At 41.1% G+C, this 18,051-nt stretch overlaps 1 protein-coding gene across 3 annotated transcripts in view; it reads left to right on the top strand.

Annotated features, from left to right (window-relative positions):
* The window catches only part of LOC6045038 (glutenin, high molecular weight subunit PW212), a 51,651-nt gene extending 33,912 nt beyond the window's left edge, over nucleotides 1–17,739 (top strand). Inside the window, exons 2-12 of one of the 3 annotated variants that reach the window (XM_038253237.1) lie at nucleotides 6,544–6,646; nucleotides 12,913–13,126; nucleotides 13,188–13,333; nucleotides 13,482–13,538; nucleotides 13,606–14,882; nucleotides 14,938–15,016; nucleotides 15,111–15,536; nucleotides 15,594–15,782; nucleotides 16,048–16,125; nucleotides 16,276–16,770; nucleotides 16,889–17,739. In XM_038253237.1, the coding sequence (XP_038109165.1) occupies nucleotides 6,544–6,646; nucleotides 12,913–13,126; nucleotides 13,188–13,333; nucleotides 13,482–13,538; nucleotides 13,606–14,882; nucleotides 14,938–15,016; nucleotides 15,111–15,536; nucleotides 15,594–15,782; nucleotides 16,048–16,125; nucleotides 16,276–16,770; nucleotides 16,889–17,565 (3,741 nt within the window). In that variant the 3' untranslated portion in view covers nucleotides 17,566–17,739. Of the gene's footprint in view, nucleotides 1–6,543; nucleotides 6,647–12,912; nucleotides 13,127–13,187; nucleotides 13,334–13,481; nucleotides 13,539–13,605; nucleotides 14,883–14,937; nucleotides 15,017–15,110; nucleotides 15,537–15,593; nucleotides 15,783–16,047; nucleotides 16,126–16,275; nucleotides 16,825–16,888 lie in introns of all 3 variants that reach the window. The other 2 variants (XM_038253236.1, XM_038253238.1) reach the window with 2 other exon arrangements.
* The last annotated feature ends 312 nt before the right edge of the window (nucleotides 17,740–18,051 follow it).

Below are 18,051 nucleotides of genomic sequence, written 5' to 3'. Positions count from 1 at the left end.
CCCCGCAGCCAAATCGGCACGCTCCGGTTCTAATCTCGAATTAATCATCACTCAGGTATTTTCGGCAAACAAAAAAAAAACTCACGTGCCACTCACTCGCCACATGAACTTGCTGTGTCAACTAGGCCTGAGGCCTCCGCACTCAACGCGTTCCCCAAATTTAGCGAGAGGGCCCCCACCAAAACCCTCTACAGAGGCTCGGCCGGGACCTTGGGACACTTAATTTGTTCCAATTTGATGGAATCTGGCGGCGTAAATGGAGATAGTAACGAGATTATGGAACTCTATGGTAGCCGCATGCGGCGAGTTGATCTTGAGCGCTGGACAAGTGACCCGGTGGTGTGGAACAATCACTTTTCACCGCGTTCGAAATGGGCCGCGGCCAAGTTCATGGGATTGGAATGACAAATCTCTGGAAGTGTCAATCATTGCGCGTGTGAGGTCGGCGGAACTCCACACCCCCTGGAGAGATCTAAACCTTCTAGCCCGTGTCGGGCAGTTCTAGGAAAGTGAAATCTAGATCAAATCGCACGCCCAGTTTACGAGGTCGGATTTCTCATCCGGAACGGGTAATTGGCGGGCGCAGATGTTGATACCTTGATAAGGCACACGTCAATCCGATGTACCTACGAGGGCCGTTTGGACGGACTCATCCGTCATCGTCGTCAGACGTTTTCGAATCTCTGGAGTTCATCTCGGGAGGAGAATGCATTGAATGCGTTGCCGCGGTTCAAGCGGTAGATTCTCACGGCTGTGCCGGTAGTAGGCAGACGGAACTACTACGAATACTACAGCGTGTCTGGAGGAACAATGAGTAACGGCAATTCCCGGGAACAGTATTGTTTCGGTTAGTGTACACATCAGGGGTCAGTCGTTCCCACGCTGATGTGTATGTGCACTTGAGGTGTCGTAGGTCAGTTTCTCTAGCTGATCGGTCAAATTAAACGCTGTTTTGCTGGTGATTACAGCAGTTAGACATTAGCGCAAACCCTGCTACGTACTGCTACTAATCTATAAATAGTATTTCACTATCAAGTTCACCACGTAGAACCCATTAAAACACTAACCATAACAATTAACTTTTACGACCAGCCTTTACCCAGTCCAGCTATGCTGAACTTCATGCATCCTCCCATATGTCAACGCGGAGGCGCGCGCGTCTTCCACGAAATGTCGACCTATAAATATCTGGATTAGTCCAATACGTGTCAACCGTATCGCACCGGCAAACCACCAGACGCGGAGTAATACCGGCGCCGATAAAAGTCAATTAATGTTATTCATGGAGGCGGCAGAGGTTTTGCTGGAGTGAGAGAGAAAACGGGTCATCTCAACGCGTATGATGATGAGGTTGATGACGAGAGCGGATTTGCCTTTGATGAAGTTCAAGGATATTCGGGGAAAAAAGTGGGACCAGAATAGGTCAATCTCTTGATTAACTTTGGGACAATAACTTCTGCTTGGAAGAACTGGTTGGTAAGGGATCAAACGTGGAAAGGTTCGCTGTGTAGATAATAAAAGTGCCCCTTGACAGCGGAGACGCTTCAGGCAAATCTGACCTAAGCTTACTTGAACCAAGGGAGTCAAATGTTCAGTGGTGTAGAAAGCATTACTTTGAAGGATACCCCTGTTCGATACCGAAAGTTTGTTAGCGGATGAGCTATGTTTAAAACTCTTAGATGAAATGATTTTTTTTTTTGTTACAAGAGCCGGTTCTCGAATCTCGAATATTGACCTTACTTATCAGACATTTCAAACTACTGCAGATCGAAAGACCACCGCAACGCAACTCCTAATCCTACGTCGAGAAATTGAATTGCGACCCTCTGAAGGGCATAATTGACTATCCAAATCGGGACGTCGCCCCATCCAGATATGCATCCCTCCGGGCATTCCCAACCGGTGAAGTTGACGCGGTGTCCCATTGAAACATCAATTATAGTTACCAACGCCTCCGCCACCGCTGGGACAGAACGGCAAAGTCCCGATTCAATCTGTCAAGATTGAACGGATTCAGAGGAGGGATGTTCCCGCGGGTTGCTAGGTTTACGCTCGGTCGATTCCCTGAAAGACGTATACGAAAACCGGCTTCCCGGACGGCAATTTTCTCAAACCGACCATATCCAGCCGATTTTGATGTGGGTTTTCCCCGGCCTGCCGAAAGGAGGCGCCACCTGTCGGAATTTGCTGCCTCTCCCTCCTGCGGCGAAGACACACCAAAGACAGCCCGGTTAGCGCATAGAAAAGGGTTATCCTTCTTCATCTTGTGTGGAGTTTGGCGTAATCTGTTTATTTACATCGCTAGATTGCTTTGGACGGAAGACGAACGAAACGTTTGAATCGTGATGCTTTCTTTGAAATGGCTTGATAGGTGTTGGTCGGTTTCGGAAGGACCGAAACGATTTGTTTGTTGTTCAGGGTAGTGCAGGAGCGGGCTCTAGAGACGGGATTGACGTGTTACGTTTTCCAAATGGATTTCGTTGACGTGTTTTGCGTGGGAGTTGAATTCAATTATAGGAGGTTTTCTTCCAAAATTGAGTGGTACGGTTTAAAGTTTCTTTTATACTATTTAATAGTTATAATTAGTCTAGTTTATGCAACCTGAGAGAATTTTATCTATGATACCTTTTCTTAATCCACTTATAACTAAGTCAGTTCGGCTTGGATCAACCTGGGGTATTCTAGAAAATTGTTCCCCATATTATTTTTGCCATATAGGGGAAATATACCAATTTTAATCACTCTAAGCTGTTCGACCAATTCTCATCACTTTTGCCATTATCCGCTATAAAATCAACATTTTCAGATGTATCAACAATGGAGAGTTGCTTGCTAACTTTTATTTGAGCTATTTATTACTTTGGAACAGTCAAAAACACTTTATGAAAGCTGTAATTCATGATCAAAGTGCTGATAGGCCGATAATAGAAATAGGCTGAGAAAGGGTATAGTTCCCCTATCTGAGGTTTCAGGATTTTTGGTTCGATAGAAGATTTTTTGCTGTTAGAAAATGAAAAAAGTGAAGACTCCCCATGCAAAACCCATACAAACTTAAATGCTCAAGAGCTGTGACGAAACCTGAACCAAATTTACTGAAAATTTCAGGGGAACTTCTGTGGACGACAAACAATGATTTAATCAACAATGCAGCGATCTAGCTGACATTTTTTGCATTTCTTAGAGGGCCTGAACCACACTACTGCACAGTCATTTTTGAATTATGTTTTTAGGTCAGTGTTATTATTTGTTTATTTATGCTATTCATAATTTTCCAGTAGCTTTTTCAATTTTTATAGGTTTTTTTTTAAAATATTTTTCTCTCTTATTCTCCGCCAACTCAAACGAAATCGGAAATAGTTCTTTTGACCCCTCTCTTCGATTTTTGCGAAACTTTGCTCTAAGGCAGCGATTCTCAACCTTCTTCTAGGCCGGTACCCCCTGCCATGTAAATCAAGTAGGCCCGGTACCCCCGTTGAGAATCGCTGCTCTAAGGGGTAATTTCCACAACAATCGTTCAAAGGGTCATTATTATGAACATTAGCTGAACATTTCGAAAGAAAAAACTTTCAAAAGCACGAGATTGACTTAAAGGGGTTATAAATTAGAAGAACTTGTTAAAAATGGTTCAAATCATCGCTTTTTCAAAAAACTTTGTTGTAAAATGCTGATAACCCGTAAAGAATATATCTATACCCCTAATGTTTAAGTATCATTTTTGTTTGTTTTTGTCTGCTCTACAATTTTGTAGAACATTGTTTCACACTAAAAAATAACCCTGCAAAGTTACAAAAACACGTAATTTTAAAATGAAAATTTTTGTTCTAAATAAAAATGTGACCCTTCAGGTCTGTTTCAGATTTGAAAAGTACACAAAATTTCCCATAAAATGACATGTCTCACGATTTTTGACAATTGAATAAAGGGAAACGGCAGCGATTTTAAAGCTATTTTTTATCTTTTTTTTATGCAAAACACGTTTTTTCGGAATTTTGAGTACGCCATCAAATCGGTCGTCACCAAGTTTCTATCTCTTTACAGTTTAGAGGAGGCCTGCCTAACATCCGGCCCGCGACGGCTTTTCAAATAGTTCCATGACCGTCCCTCAAGGCTGTTTATGAAATACTCAAAAAATAAATTTTGTGTTCAAATTTAAAAAATAACCTTGAGATCGAATTTTCACATTTTATAACAAAACATTTGTTTTAAGTGTTTTGCTTTTTACATACTGATGCTTATTCATCGTTTTGTTTGGAGTTTGCCTTTGTATTTATATTAAATTATTTTATTTCACAGTTGAAAAAAAAATGTTTGAATTTTATTCTTATCATTTCTATATTGATGTTTTCAGAATCAATTATAATATTGAAAAATGGTACAAGAAAACAAATTGATCCATATCGTAAACAAGTGAAATACATGAAAAATGTGCAAACAGATTGCAAAAAAACACTAAATTTAAATTTTGTAATGTTTTAATTGAATTGTTTTTTTAGGATTTCGATTAAAATTGATTTTTAATAAATTATTAAGCAAAAAATAATGTATTTTTTCAGAACAACTTTCAGCAATAAGGTTTTGCTGGAGAAAAGTTAAAAACGCAAATTAATCATATTGAAAATAAAGATCGCTGCAAACATTTTCAAAATATTAAAAAATTTCATAAAATGAGTCAAGAAATCAGAGAGCACAGTATATTTTTTTTTCATAAATCACAATAATTCAAAGAAATTTGAAGAATGATGAATGAAAACTATTGAATGTATAATTTTCTACACTTTTTGTTTAATTTTATGTGTTTTAAATCATTTTGAAATGTTTCGTTAAAATATTTGAATAAACGTGCTCAACAACTCAAACATTGTTTTTTGCAAAGAAGTTTTGAATCCAAATTTTGCTTCAATAAATTTTATCTTGTCTCGTTGTTTTTTTATACTGTTGTGTTCAGGAAATATAACTGAAAAATCTTGCAGCGAAGAAATTTGAATGTTTTTTAGTTAATGATATCAGGGTATTTGATTTCAATCAACAAAAACAATTACAGACCAATTTTAACCAAAACAAAATAAAAATAAATCAAATAAACCCATATTTGCATGTTGTAATTGTTATTCTTTCTTGAAATCAAGATATATTAATCTTATTTGCAACTTGCAACACTAGTTTATCTATTTGTTTACTTGAAACAATCTTATAAAATACCTTATAAATGAAAAAATGTTTACAAACATTAGTTCCGGTCCACCACTGCTTCAGAAAAATAAGATCTGGCCCGCAGGGCCAAAAGGTTGGGCACCCCTGGCTTAGAGCTACAAATCACTGAAAAACGTGTCTTAGTAAATTTCCCTCAAACTGAAAGGGGTCGTACCGCCCCACCGTCACGAGATATCAAAAAATGGACATCGAAAAAGTTGTTTCTCGCTAAAGCTCATAAATAAACAAAATACAGTCCAGACTCGATTATCTGATACCTCAGAAATCCGAAGTTTCGATAATCCGAAGGTTTGTATGGGATTTTGAATTATCGAATAACGAACATTTTTTTGTTTATTTTTATTTTCTTACTTTTATCATAAAATTAAATTTTTGCGAACGATTCAAATTTGAATAGTTTATTCCCATTTGTTTAATTTGACCAAATGACCCCATTCCGGAGACCTTAATAAGATCGCGGGATTGAAAATTGAAAATTTTCATTTGAACAACGTCGAACTGATTGATTAAGCAAATGGAGCATTCCATCTACATTTCCATTTTTATTATCCCAAATTGTCATCCCTGGGAGAGATTGGTCATGTGTCGACGTCTGAATGATTAATTTGGAATGATTTTGAGCTTCGCTCTCTTGGAATGCGTTGAACATTGTGCAACATTCATCGAGTTTGCTATTATCTGGAACTTTACACTATTTACGTTGCATACTACCACACAATACCATTCCCCTTATAGCTCCGATGTAGAGGGTAAACTTGACCTTTTCTTTGCGGATTTACGGTTGACATACAATTGTCTTATCCGTGCTGCATACAGCACACAGGAGTGACATTCTCTTGGTTGATGATGTTTTTTTGAGTTTAGTTTTTCATCTTATTTAGTATTCTAAAATTTGTCTCATCAATTAGATCGTAAGATATTTCAAAACCTGTATGTAAACCAAGCCTAATAAAATTGTTTCCAATTAAAGTCACCCTTTGAAATGGGGATACAAAACCGACAAGTGATAGATGAAAAGTTTGTCCTGATTGGTCGACTTTTAAATAATTTAGTACAAAGAAGATTTTCGCTGCCCTAGACGTTGACTGTGGAGAAAACATTCTTTCTGGATGCCCAGGAACACAACTAATCAAAATATGTTGAAACTTACACCATTTGCTTTTTATCACTAGCGGAGAGTCGCCGGGTGATTAAAATAATTGATTATGGATGCTCAGAGTAGCTGTATCAAAAACGTGTCTGAATTTTTAATTAAAATATGATATACATTTTTAAATTATGTCTCACATTGCCCACAGTTCAGTAATTAACATTCTTCCTTTCCACTTGCAGATTCTGCTGACACACTGTCTCGTGACGTTAGCTCAACAGGAAGTCATCGTGGCCATCGATGAACCGGGAAAGACCCAGTACCATGAGGCGAACTTTAACACAAGTGAGTTTGCTTGAAAGGCAATGATTCGCACAAGTTGTAGGAGTAAATAATGCTTATTTCAGAAACCTAATGTTTTTTTTGTAATTTTTCGAGACAATGCAATCCACAAAGTAGGTATATTCTATCGTTGCTTGTTACAATTAAAAAAAGGGCTTTGGAGTTCTATTATCTTACATAAAAACCTTTCCTAGAAGACCCTTGTTTTCTTTTCATCAAGAAGGTGTGTCATTTCATTAAAAAATAATTTCTCGGTGCAGTTCAACCCTTTTCCCGTAATGATGAAATTTAATCTTGATTTCACAGTAAAAACAACAGCAAGTATTCGTCAACTGTATAGAAAGAAAACTTTTAATGAAACGCCTCTTTCAGAATCATTTCCCTTTTATTTTTTTCCTATGGTGTCGTGAAACTTTCCGGCCTTGCCTTCATTTCAGCTCTTCCACGAAGAGAGAGCGTGGGTGAGATAAAATGGCTGCCCGTTCGAACAATTTGTTGGCTTTTTGGTCCTGGTCCTCGGCCACTTCTGTTGCCGCACGTCAAAAGAAGTTAATTGGCACAATTAAAAAGTCTGCGAAACGGACCAGATAGTTGAAACAGAAAAAAACTGAGTTGGAAATGTTTTTTCAATGTTGTCGTTTGAATGACAAACTTGAATGCAAAATGAAACATCAAGGATAAAAGGAGCTTTTTCTTCTTCTCGGAAACTCATGCTCAATGGAAGTGCTTTGGAGTCTCGAGTTCATTTTATTTAAATTAAAACCATTGTTTCATCATTACTTTCAAAAGTTTATTTATCAGGGGCTGGATGTAACAGTATTCCTAATTCCAGTCCACGCTCACCAAGTCGTCATGACCTAGTGGTTAGCATTTTTGCTTACCAATCTAAAGTACGGGGGACCGAAACCTCGCTTCGAGCGACTTTGATTTTTCGTTCAAATATTCATCACTTCAAATTTCTGTGTTCTTACATTTTCTTGTCGGGAGCAGATGGGAATCGGACCCAGTACCATTAGCTTCCAATGTGATTTTGCCTTGATATTAAGTAAATTATTTTAATTCTATTTATAGTTCAAATTAAAGTTGATTTGAATTAAATAAAAACATAATTTTAGGTTATGACGGAAAAGTTTCAGAAAAAAATGAACGGAAAAAAAAGATTGTAGTTTACGTTTTTTTCGATAAGGCTAGAGAAACTCTCTGCGACTATTTTTATTTTTTGTATTTTGATTTGGTGCAAACTTTGTGGGGGCCTTCCTTATGACCAAAGAAGCTATTTTGTGCCATTGGTTAACACACACAAGTCTCCATACAATTTTGTCTGCTGTCCATACAAGAATGGTACGTAAATATTCAAACAGCTGTAGTTTTTGAGTGAATTTTCTGATCAATTTGGTGTCTTCGGCAAAGTTGTAGGTATTGTTGAGGACTACCCACAACTTTTGAGCTATATCTGCCACCGAGTAGGAATTTCTGAAAAAAAGGTGATTTTTGGAAAAAAATCAAAATTTTATGCAAAAACAAATTTGACGAAATTTTTTATGTACAATTGAATTTTCAATCGAAAAGTTCTCCCCCCCCCCCCTAGAGCGTGACATACTTCATGGATGACGCCTAAAGTTTGATATTAACTGAAATTTTCAGTTTTTCGTTGATGAACTCAATTTTCATAATCTCACCCAACCAGCCCCCATTTTACAAATGCCATTTGAGCTACTAACGGTTGAATTATAAATCTAGAAAAAAAACATTAGTGAAATTTTGAGAACCTTCCGAAAAAAAATAAAAAATAAATAAATTGAATATTACGTCTTTTGAAATATTAGTCAAATATTTTAGAAGAATTGCTCACCACATAACATGTTAAAAATCGAAAACTAAAAAATATTTTTTGGGCATTAAATTTAAGAGGTTTATGGGTGCCAAGGAAGTTGTTGTCTTCTTGTTCCACAATTGAAAAACTAACGGACCCAATCCTGCAACAACCCGGGCAGACGGTAATAACAAAATTAATAATATTTCATTAACAAATCCTGTTAAAATAACAAAAAGTGTTATTATTTTATCCTGAAGTTCAACTTCAAGAAGAAAAGATAATAACAACTTCTGATAAAATAACAAAATGTGGTATTGAAGTGATAATATATTGAAAATGTTTAATAACACGCTAATAAGAGGAAATGTTATACATTTCAAAAACTCTCCTAATAACAAAATTTGTTATTCGTTCGATATACTGACTTAGAAATAAAATTACTATAAATCGCACAAATGTAAAAGTTTCTAAGTGTCCATAACACAATCTGTTATTATTTTTTCTTTTGTTAAATATGTTAAGATCTTTGGGATAATTTTGACCAATTTCGTCATGGTCATTATTTTGGCCATGAAATGGGGTCCTTAAGCTAAAATTATTCTAAAAAGTTGAAATTTTGAAAGTTGATTTTTTTTAATTATTTGATATACCCCCTAAGGGACTTTGCTAAAATTGGCTAGAACTATGGGATAATTTTGACCAATTTCGTCGGGATCATTATTTTTCATCCGTGAAATGGGGTCCTTAAGCTAAAATTATTCTGAAAAGTTGAAATTTTGAAAGTTGATTTTTTTAATTATTTGATATACCCCCTAAGGGACTTTGCTAAAATTGGCTAGAACTATGGGATAATTTTGACCAATTTCGTCAGGGTCATTATTTTGGCCATGAAAAGGTGTCCTTAAGCTAAAATTATTCTGAAAAGTTGAAATTTTGGAAGTTGATTTTTTCAATTATTTGATATACCCCCAAGGGACTTTGCTAAAATTGGCTAGAACTATGGGATAATTTTGACCAATTTCGTCGGGATCATTATTTTAGCCATGAAATGGGTTCCTTAAGCTAAAATTATTCTGAAAAGTTGAAATTTTGAAAGTTGATTTTTTTTTAATTATTTGATATACCCCTTAAAGGACTTTGTTTAAAATGGTTAGAACTATGGGATAATTTTGACCAATTTCGTCAGGGTCATTATTTTGGCCATGAAATGGGGTCCTTAAGCTAAAATTATTCTAAAAAGTTGAAATTTTGAAAGTTGATTTTTTTTAATTATTTGATATACCCCCTAAGGGACTTTGCTAAAATTGGCTAGAACTATGGGATAATTTTGACCAATTTCGTCGGGATCATTATTTTGGCCATGAAATAGGGTCCTTAAGCTAACATTATTCTTAAAAGTTGAAATTTTGAAAGCTGATTTTTTGAATTATTTGATATACCCCCTAAAGGACTTTGTTTAAAATGGTTAGAACTATGGGATAATTTCGACCAATTTCGTCAGGGTCATTATTTTGGCCATGAAATGGTGTCCTTAAGCTAAAATTATTCTGAAAAGTTGAAATTTTGGAAGTTGATTTTTTCAATTATTTGATATACCCCCAAGGGACTTTGCTAAAATTGGCTAGAACTATGGGATAATTTTCACCAATTTCGTCGGGATCATTATTTTAGCCATGAATAAGTCCTTAAGCTAAAATTATTCTGAAAAGTTGAAATTTTGAAAGTTGATTTGTTTTAATTATTTGATATACCCCCTTAGGGATTTTACTAAAATTGGCTAGAACTATGAAATAATTTTGACCAATTTTATCGGGGTCATTTATTTCACCATGAAATGGGGTGTCAATCTAAAATTAATCCGATGAAATTAACTTTTGAGAGTTGATTTTTTTTTTAATTTTGTTATATTCCCTAACGGAATTGATTTATTTATTGAGAATTTTCGATGTGCGAATAACAAAAACTGTTATTATTTTCACAGAGCCAGGAAGTCGGAGCTGACGTTGAAGTTCGAGCTGGAGTGAGACCTCGGAGACTGCATCGGATTCAGCAAATTTTCAGCAACTTTTACTTGGAGTCGGAATCTGTGAAGTCGAGTATTATTAGAGAGCTGAAGTCGTCGTTGACGTCATATCCTGCATCCAGAGTCGGAGTTGTCTTCAAAGTTTGGATTCAAAGTCGCTTGGAGGTACCCGACTCTGCAGCCCTGACTAGTACAAAGGAGTTATGGCAACTGCAGGTTTATTTGCAAATAACAAATAAACCAAAACAATAACTTTTTTGTTATGGAGACAAACCAGTTCAATAACATTTTTTGTTATTATGCTGCTCCACCTCTCCGCACAAAATAACAAATCTTGTTATTCCTTCATGATTCCTTCTGTGTTATTGGTTTGTTATTGCAATAATAACATAATAACAGTTTAAGTTATTCTTCGAACAAATCTTTGTTATTGATTTTTGTTATTTAAACAACTAATCCGATCATCCCAATAACATATTTCGATCTTCTCACAATATCAAAAACTGACCTTCCCAAGTTATTTCCGTCTGCTCGGGAATCTGACTGTAAAAATAGCAATTTTAGTATTTTAGGGGATGAATAAAAAAGTTATCGATAGTTCCCGTTGTTTCGAAAATACAAAAATATCTGTAACAAAAATCTGCAAACTAATTCCAAAAATGAGGCATTCTAGAGATCAATGATAGACAAATAGACTTTTTATTTCTTCAAAAAGAAACATCTCTGTTTCTTTGATATGTTTTGTTATCCAATCCATCATGCACAGTTTAAGAGGAAAGACATATCTTTTCAATTTATTTCACATTAAATGCTATTTTAGATAACAGCTTCTCCATCCAGCAGATCCGCAATTTTCAACACAAATTGCCTATTCAACCATTTTATTTTTAAACTCACTGTGAGTATCGTTGCTTCCTCATCCTAGGGACACGAAGTGAAATGAAAACTTTCGGAAATACATGCTCTTCCGCTACGTGTTCCTTGTTCGCATTTCTGGGAAACCGGGTTCACTTCGTTGAACCGGCGGATCCGTTTTCAGCGTCTTACCCACCAAACATCACATTATTCCCTCAAGCATCAAACGCTCCGTTGACAAAAACTGTCTCAAAAATATTGTCAAAAACCTTTTTGGTAGCGAGAAAGATCCAAGTTTGACGTCCCTTTGCAGCACAGACAAGTTGACGTGGATGTGTGAAAAAGTCATTTATTTTTAATTTTAGAATAGCTGGTGGCATGCATTTTATTATGCGCTTATGTGTTTAATTAAAATTTATTTTTTTTAAATGTGCGGTATTCTCTGTATGCACGTACAGGAAACAGACCGGACAAGTACAATATGAGTTATCAGGATGGTCTTGGATGGTTGGCTGGCTCTGTGAAGATAAAACATAATGTCTGGAAATGTTGTTTTGCTCTATTTGAGAGGATAAGACGGAACAGTCCGGACCGTTTTTTATCGAGCGAACCAACAGATTCAGATCCTACGAGCATGGTGAAAGGAAACAAAACACTTGGTATTTCTTTCTCATTTTCTTATCAAGAGAACCGTTCAAGTGATATCAAACTGAAGCCTCTGAACTTCAAGTCCAATTTAATGCAAATTGTTTATCTGTTTAGACGAGATTCTTCTTCCGATATCCGAGAGCTGCAGTCTTCATAACATATTTATCCTTGTTAAAAGTAAGATATAAAAGATTTGTTTTGCGTCTTACGAGTGACTTTTAAAGGTTGAAATTTAAAGAATTACGACTGATGCCTGATGATTGACGTCTAACGTCAATTAGTAGCGTCTAATGATTACCCTCCAATGTATAACGACAGACGACTGAAGTCCAACGCTTCAGTCCAACGATTAACGTCTAGCGACTAACGACAGACAATTGACGTCTAAGGTCTAACGCAAAACAACTAACGACTAACGTCTAACGAATGACGACTAACGTCTGATGACTAACGTCTAACGTCTATCAACTAACGTCTAACAACTAAAGTTTAACGGTTAACACTTAACGACTAACGTTAAACGGCTATCGTCTAACGACTCCAACGTCTAACGTATAACGTCTAACGTCTAACGTCTAACGTCTAACGTCTAACGTCTAACGTCTAACGTCTAACGTCTAACGTCTAACGTCTAACGTCTAACGTCTAACGTCTAACGTCTAACGTCTAACGTCTAACGTCTAACGTCTAACGACTAACGACTAACATCCAACTTTTAACTACTGACGTAACGCAACTCACATCAAATGACTAACAGCAAATGTCTAAAGTTAAATGACTACAGTCAAACGACCATCGTCCACGAAAAAGATCCGATAACGAGCGTCTAACGCCTTACGTTTAACATTCAACGACTGACGTTCAATGGTAGACTGCTATCAGCTGTCTGGAAACATTCATGAAAGAGCAAATTGCTATCCTTTTCAGGCGCCTACCAGTTCGGCTACGAGGTCGGCCCGAACGGGCAGTTCCACCACGAGACCCGCGGCCCGGACGGGGTGACGTACGGTTGCTACGGCTACATCGACCCCAACGGGCTACTCCGGGTGACGCACTACGTCGCGGACACACACGGCTACCGCGTGGTCGAACCGAACCACCCCGTCGAGATATTCATGGATGCGCCGAGTCAGTACAGCAAGTAAGAGAACCTGGTAGGATAGTTTAAACTTCTCAGACTAACCCTCCCTCACAAACTTCAGTGCAATTACGGACGAGGATCCGAAGGTGCGCCACCGAGGTCAGGTGGTCCCGTGGAAAGATCTCTACCTTCCCCGAGGTTGCGGAATGTACCCGGGAGGACTCAGACCGGATGGTCCTCCGGTAACCCCACCTCCTCAGAACCCCGGTATGTACAGTCGCTTTGCATTCGTAGATGAACGGCAGGCTACAGACGAACAACTCACGGCACTGCACCCACGCCTAGTTCTTAGATGTTAAAAGCACCAACAAGACACCACGTATTTTCTTTTTTATTTCCGCACCAACCAACACAGCACCCACAAGACCAGGCGGCACCACCGGCGGTGGAAGTGGCACCGGTAATCCTCAAGGTATTTTCGACTTTCGTTTCAGATTTACGCTAGGGTTTGCGAAGGGGGCTTATATTTTCCTTTGCAGCTCCAGCAGGTTCGACGACGAACCGACCCGGACAGGGACAGGGCAGCTGGCAGCAGCAGGGTTCGGGAGGTCAGAGCCAAGGACAAGGCGGTAACTGGCAGAATCAAGGTCAAGGCCAAAATCAAGGGCAAGGGCAGAGCCAAGGTCAAGGTGGAAACTGGCAGAATCAAGGTTCTGGAGGACAGAACCAAAATCAGGGGCAAGGTCAAACCCAAGGACAAGGACAAGGTGGAAACTGGCAGAATCAAGGATCCGGCGGTCAAAATCAAGGCCAGGGGCAAGGAGGCAACTGGCAGAATCAAGGTCAAGGTCAGAATCAAGGGCAAGGGCAAAATCAAGGACAAGGTGAAGGAGGAAACTGGCAGAATCAAGGTCAAGGTCAGAATCAAGGGCAAGGGCAAACCCAAGGACAAGGTCAAGGAGGAAACTGGCAGAATCAAGGATCTGGAGGTCAGAACCAAGGGCAGGGTCAAGGTGGAAGTTGGCAGAATCAGGGATCTGGAGGTCAGAACCAAGGCCAGAGCCAGGGAGGAAATGGTCAAACTCAAGGGCAGAACCAAGGACAATCATCGGGATCTGGACACCAGCACGGAGGACAACATCAAGGCTCCCATCAAGGCCCAATTAGTTCTAGTGGACACCAAGGCCAACACCAGGGCAGTCACCAAGGTACTTCCGGTCAACATGGTGGGCAACATCAGAGCGGTCATGAAGGACCTATAAGCTCAAGTGGCCATCAACATCAGCATCAGGGAAGCCATCAAGGAACGTCCGGACAACATGGTGGACAACACCAGAGTGGTCATGAGGGTCCGATTAGTTCTAGTGGTCACCAGGGCCAACACCAGGGTAGTCATCAAGGAACTTCTGGGCAGGCTGGTGAACAACACCAGAGTGGTCATGAGGGTCTGATTAGTTCTAGTGGTCACCAGGGCCAACACCAGGGTAGTCATCAAGGAACTTCTGGGCAGGCTGGTGGACAGCATCAGAGTGGTCATGAGGGGCCAATTAGTTCTAGTGGGCACCAAGGTCAACACCAGGGTAGCCACCAGGGAACCTCCGGACAACACGGTGGGCAACACCAGAGTGGCCACGAAGGTCCGATTAGCTCAAGTGGGCATCAACATCAACACCAAGGAAGCCATCAGGGAACCACTGGACAGCATGGCGGACAGCACCAGAGTGGTCATGAAGGACCTATAAGTTCCAGCGGACATCAACACCAACACCAGGGAAGCAACGAAGGCGGTGGGCATCAACATCAGGGACAATCTCAGGTTGAAAATCATATTTTTTGCGGGTGAATTTTCAAACTAAGCTCTTCAATTTAAGGGACAACATATGGGTCCGTTTGGAACGAGTCAGGTGCAAGTATCATGGAGTCATGAGAAACCTGGCCCTGGACAGCAAGGTACTGGTAGCTGGCCATTTTCGCTTAGCCGGACTTCAGATTAAGCGAAGGTAGCCATTTTGTGTATTGCGAATTACGATAACCATTCTTTTAGGTCAAGGTCAGCAGCAAGGTCAAGGCCAACAACCAGGTCAAGGTCAACAACAGTGTCAGGGTCAACAATGCCAACAACAAGGGCAGGGTCAAGGCCAACAGCAAGGGCAAGGACAGCAGCCTGGATTAACCACGGTTAGACCGATCACGACGGCAAGACCCGGCCAGCAGCCAGTACAAGGCCAGGGACAAGGTCAGCAACAGGGTCAAGGCCAGGGACAAGGACAATGGCAAGGCCAAGGAAATCGCCCGGGTCAGGGTCAACAACAGGGACAGGGTCAGGGACAAGGACAATGGCAAGGCCAAGGAAATCGCCCGGGTCAGGGCCAGCAACAGGGTCAGGGTCAGGGACAAGGGCAATGGCAAGGTCAGCAGGGGGCAACCACAGCGCGACCAGGTCAGCAACAAGGTCAAGGACAGGGGCAGGGTAAGTTATGGTGCTATTCAATTTCAAACACCAATTTCAACATTCTTGCATTTGTAGGACAAGGACAGCAGCAAGGAAATCGTCCTGGACAACAGGGTCAAGGACAATGGCAAGGTCAAGGTCAAGGACAGCAGCAAGGAAACCGACCAGGACAAGGTCAGGGTCAACAGCAAGGACAAGGTCAGCAACAGGGTCAAGGCCAGCAGCAACAACAACAGGGAACCACTACAGCAAGACCAGCTGGAGGTAAGGTTATGCGCTTCCTGTAGTTTGAAGCCACTGTCTTTTCTAGTGACCCAGGAACTCGTAAGTGTTTGCTAACCCATTGAAATACCTTGAGGAATCGTATATTAAACCACTATGTACCTTGATAACCCTATTATTCTCACTACATGTAACTCTCGTTTCATAAACATTGAATCGATCACGAACACGAACACCAACACCACAAATACCAACCACATGTTACACGCACACAACCGCACCGCACTCAACACGCACACCACAACAGTACACATTGGCATCGGACCAAACATAGTAGCGGGCATTGGGGGCCTAGGCGCATCGATAAGCATTGGTGGAGCACATGGTAATTACCTGCCGAATCGTGTGTGTGTGTAGACATTGGCCTAGTGCCGCTTTACTAATCGCTGCTTCTCGTTCTGATTTTCGCTTCTTCCTTTTCTTGCGCGCTGTGTGTGCTTTTCTTCTTCTTTTCCGAACTCTTTGCGTTGAACAGGTGGCTTCACCGCAGGGGCAGGCATTTCCCAGACAGGCATTAGTGGCTCACTCATGACATCGCACAATACTACCGTTCATACGGGCGGAACAAGCATCGGTGGATCCGTTGGGACCACCGGAGTTCACGGCAGCTCGAGCCATAACTCGAGCGGATCGATCTTTGGTGCCACGTACAACCACACGTCGGTTAGTAGTGGATCGCTCGACGGCCAGGGAGTCCACGGAGGACACACAGGTTCGAACAGTTTCAACAGTACGCACGTTTCGGTCAGTGGCAATACCGACGTCGAAGGGCACTTCCAGGGAGGTCAGGTCACGGTGGGAGGTACGGTAAACCATACCGAGACCCTTGCGGTCGGTTCCGTTAACGTAAGTAGCACATCCGGCGGTTCGTTTGGGGGAGAACTTGGCCCAGAGTACGTCGGCGGCGAAGTGAGTGGAATGCTTGTCACGAATGCCAGTATCAGTGCGCCACTCATAGGTCCCCAGCAAGGTAGTGTAACAGTCGGCGGTGGTGGTAGCATAGGTATCGGTAGACCCCCTCAAGGTTCAGCACATTGTTCGGTGAGTCCCACAGTACACGCTAACTTACAAACTTTTGTTTCTTCTAGAAGTACCTACCGAGTACCCGTACGGACCAAGTCCGTCACAAACGCCAGAACCAGTGTACACAACTCCTCAGCCGAACTACCCAACCGCTAGTGGCGTTCAACCACCGACTCGACCCATCGAAACCGGTCCTCCACCACCATCAAACAACAACAACAACCAGTACCCTCCCTACCAAATCGCCGTCTCCCAGTATCCCTACTTCTTTGTCCCTTACCCGTACGCTCCTCCTCCAACCGTTCCTCAAGCCCCGTGTAACTGCCCACAGGATCAGAACCGACCAAACCAACCCGCCGGTTACCTCGGCTTCATCCCCGTCATCTACGTGCCCAACTGCAACGCCCAGCAGCGAGGACTCCCCACTCACATCAACTGGCCGGCTCCTCCACCGCCGGAAGGCTTCGGACGCGCCCTAGACCAGCTGCCACCGTTCCAACGACTGGTTCAAGGTCCCGACGGAAGCTGGACCGTGCAGCAGGACCCACAGCAACAGGAAGCTCAACTGGCCCAGCCACAGCCACAAACGACGCAGCAGCCGTTACCACGACCACGTCAGAATCGGGGCCGCCGGCTGAGGAGTCGAAGACCACCACTTCTCCAGCTGGCCGGAGTTCCGTTCGCCAAGAGTAGTAGTGTCGTGGGGGCCGAGCAGGAAACGCAAGTCGAGACGCAGGTGTAGACGGACGGATAGACTGGATAGAGGGAACAGGACTTGGAAGAGCTGGGGCGAGCAGAGGATGGACGTCCGCCGGACAGGACGTGAGAATAAAATACTCATTGATCTTAAGAACACTGCGTTTAGGATAAGGAAACTGTGTCGGTAAGGAGAAGAAACGTGTCATTTCTAGAACTGTGTGTGTGTGTGTGTGTTTTGCTTTTGATATCACATCGCCATCCAGACAAAGCAACTGACATCCGTTGTCAGTTCTACGCGTTCTACTGTAGACCAATGATATACTTTACTTGCCAGTCCAGTAGTTCACACGCTAGTTCCACGGTGGTGGACAGCAATTTGAATGAGCTAAACAAAGCGCTACTGCAATTTTCGTTGGAGGTCGTATTTGGATGTCAGAGCGTCATCTTTTGTACTAAATGTGAAAATTCCAATAAACCAATAAACTCAATAGATATGCTAGATATTTATTGCAGTTCAATCTTTGGCTTG

This window comes from Culex quinquefasciatus, chromosome 2 (assembly GCF_015732765.1).
Source record: "Culex quinquefasciatus strain JHB chromosome 2, VPISU_Cqui_1.0_pri_paternal, whole genome shotgun sequence".
Taxonomy (NCBI): Eukaryota; Metazoa; Arthropoda; class Insecta; order Diptera; family Culicidae; genus Culex; species Culex quinquefasciatus.
This window is presented reverse-complemented; position numbering and strand designations above follow the sequence as displayed.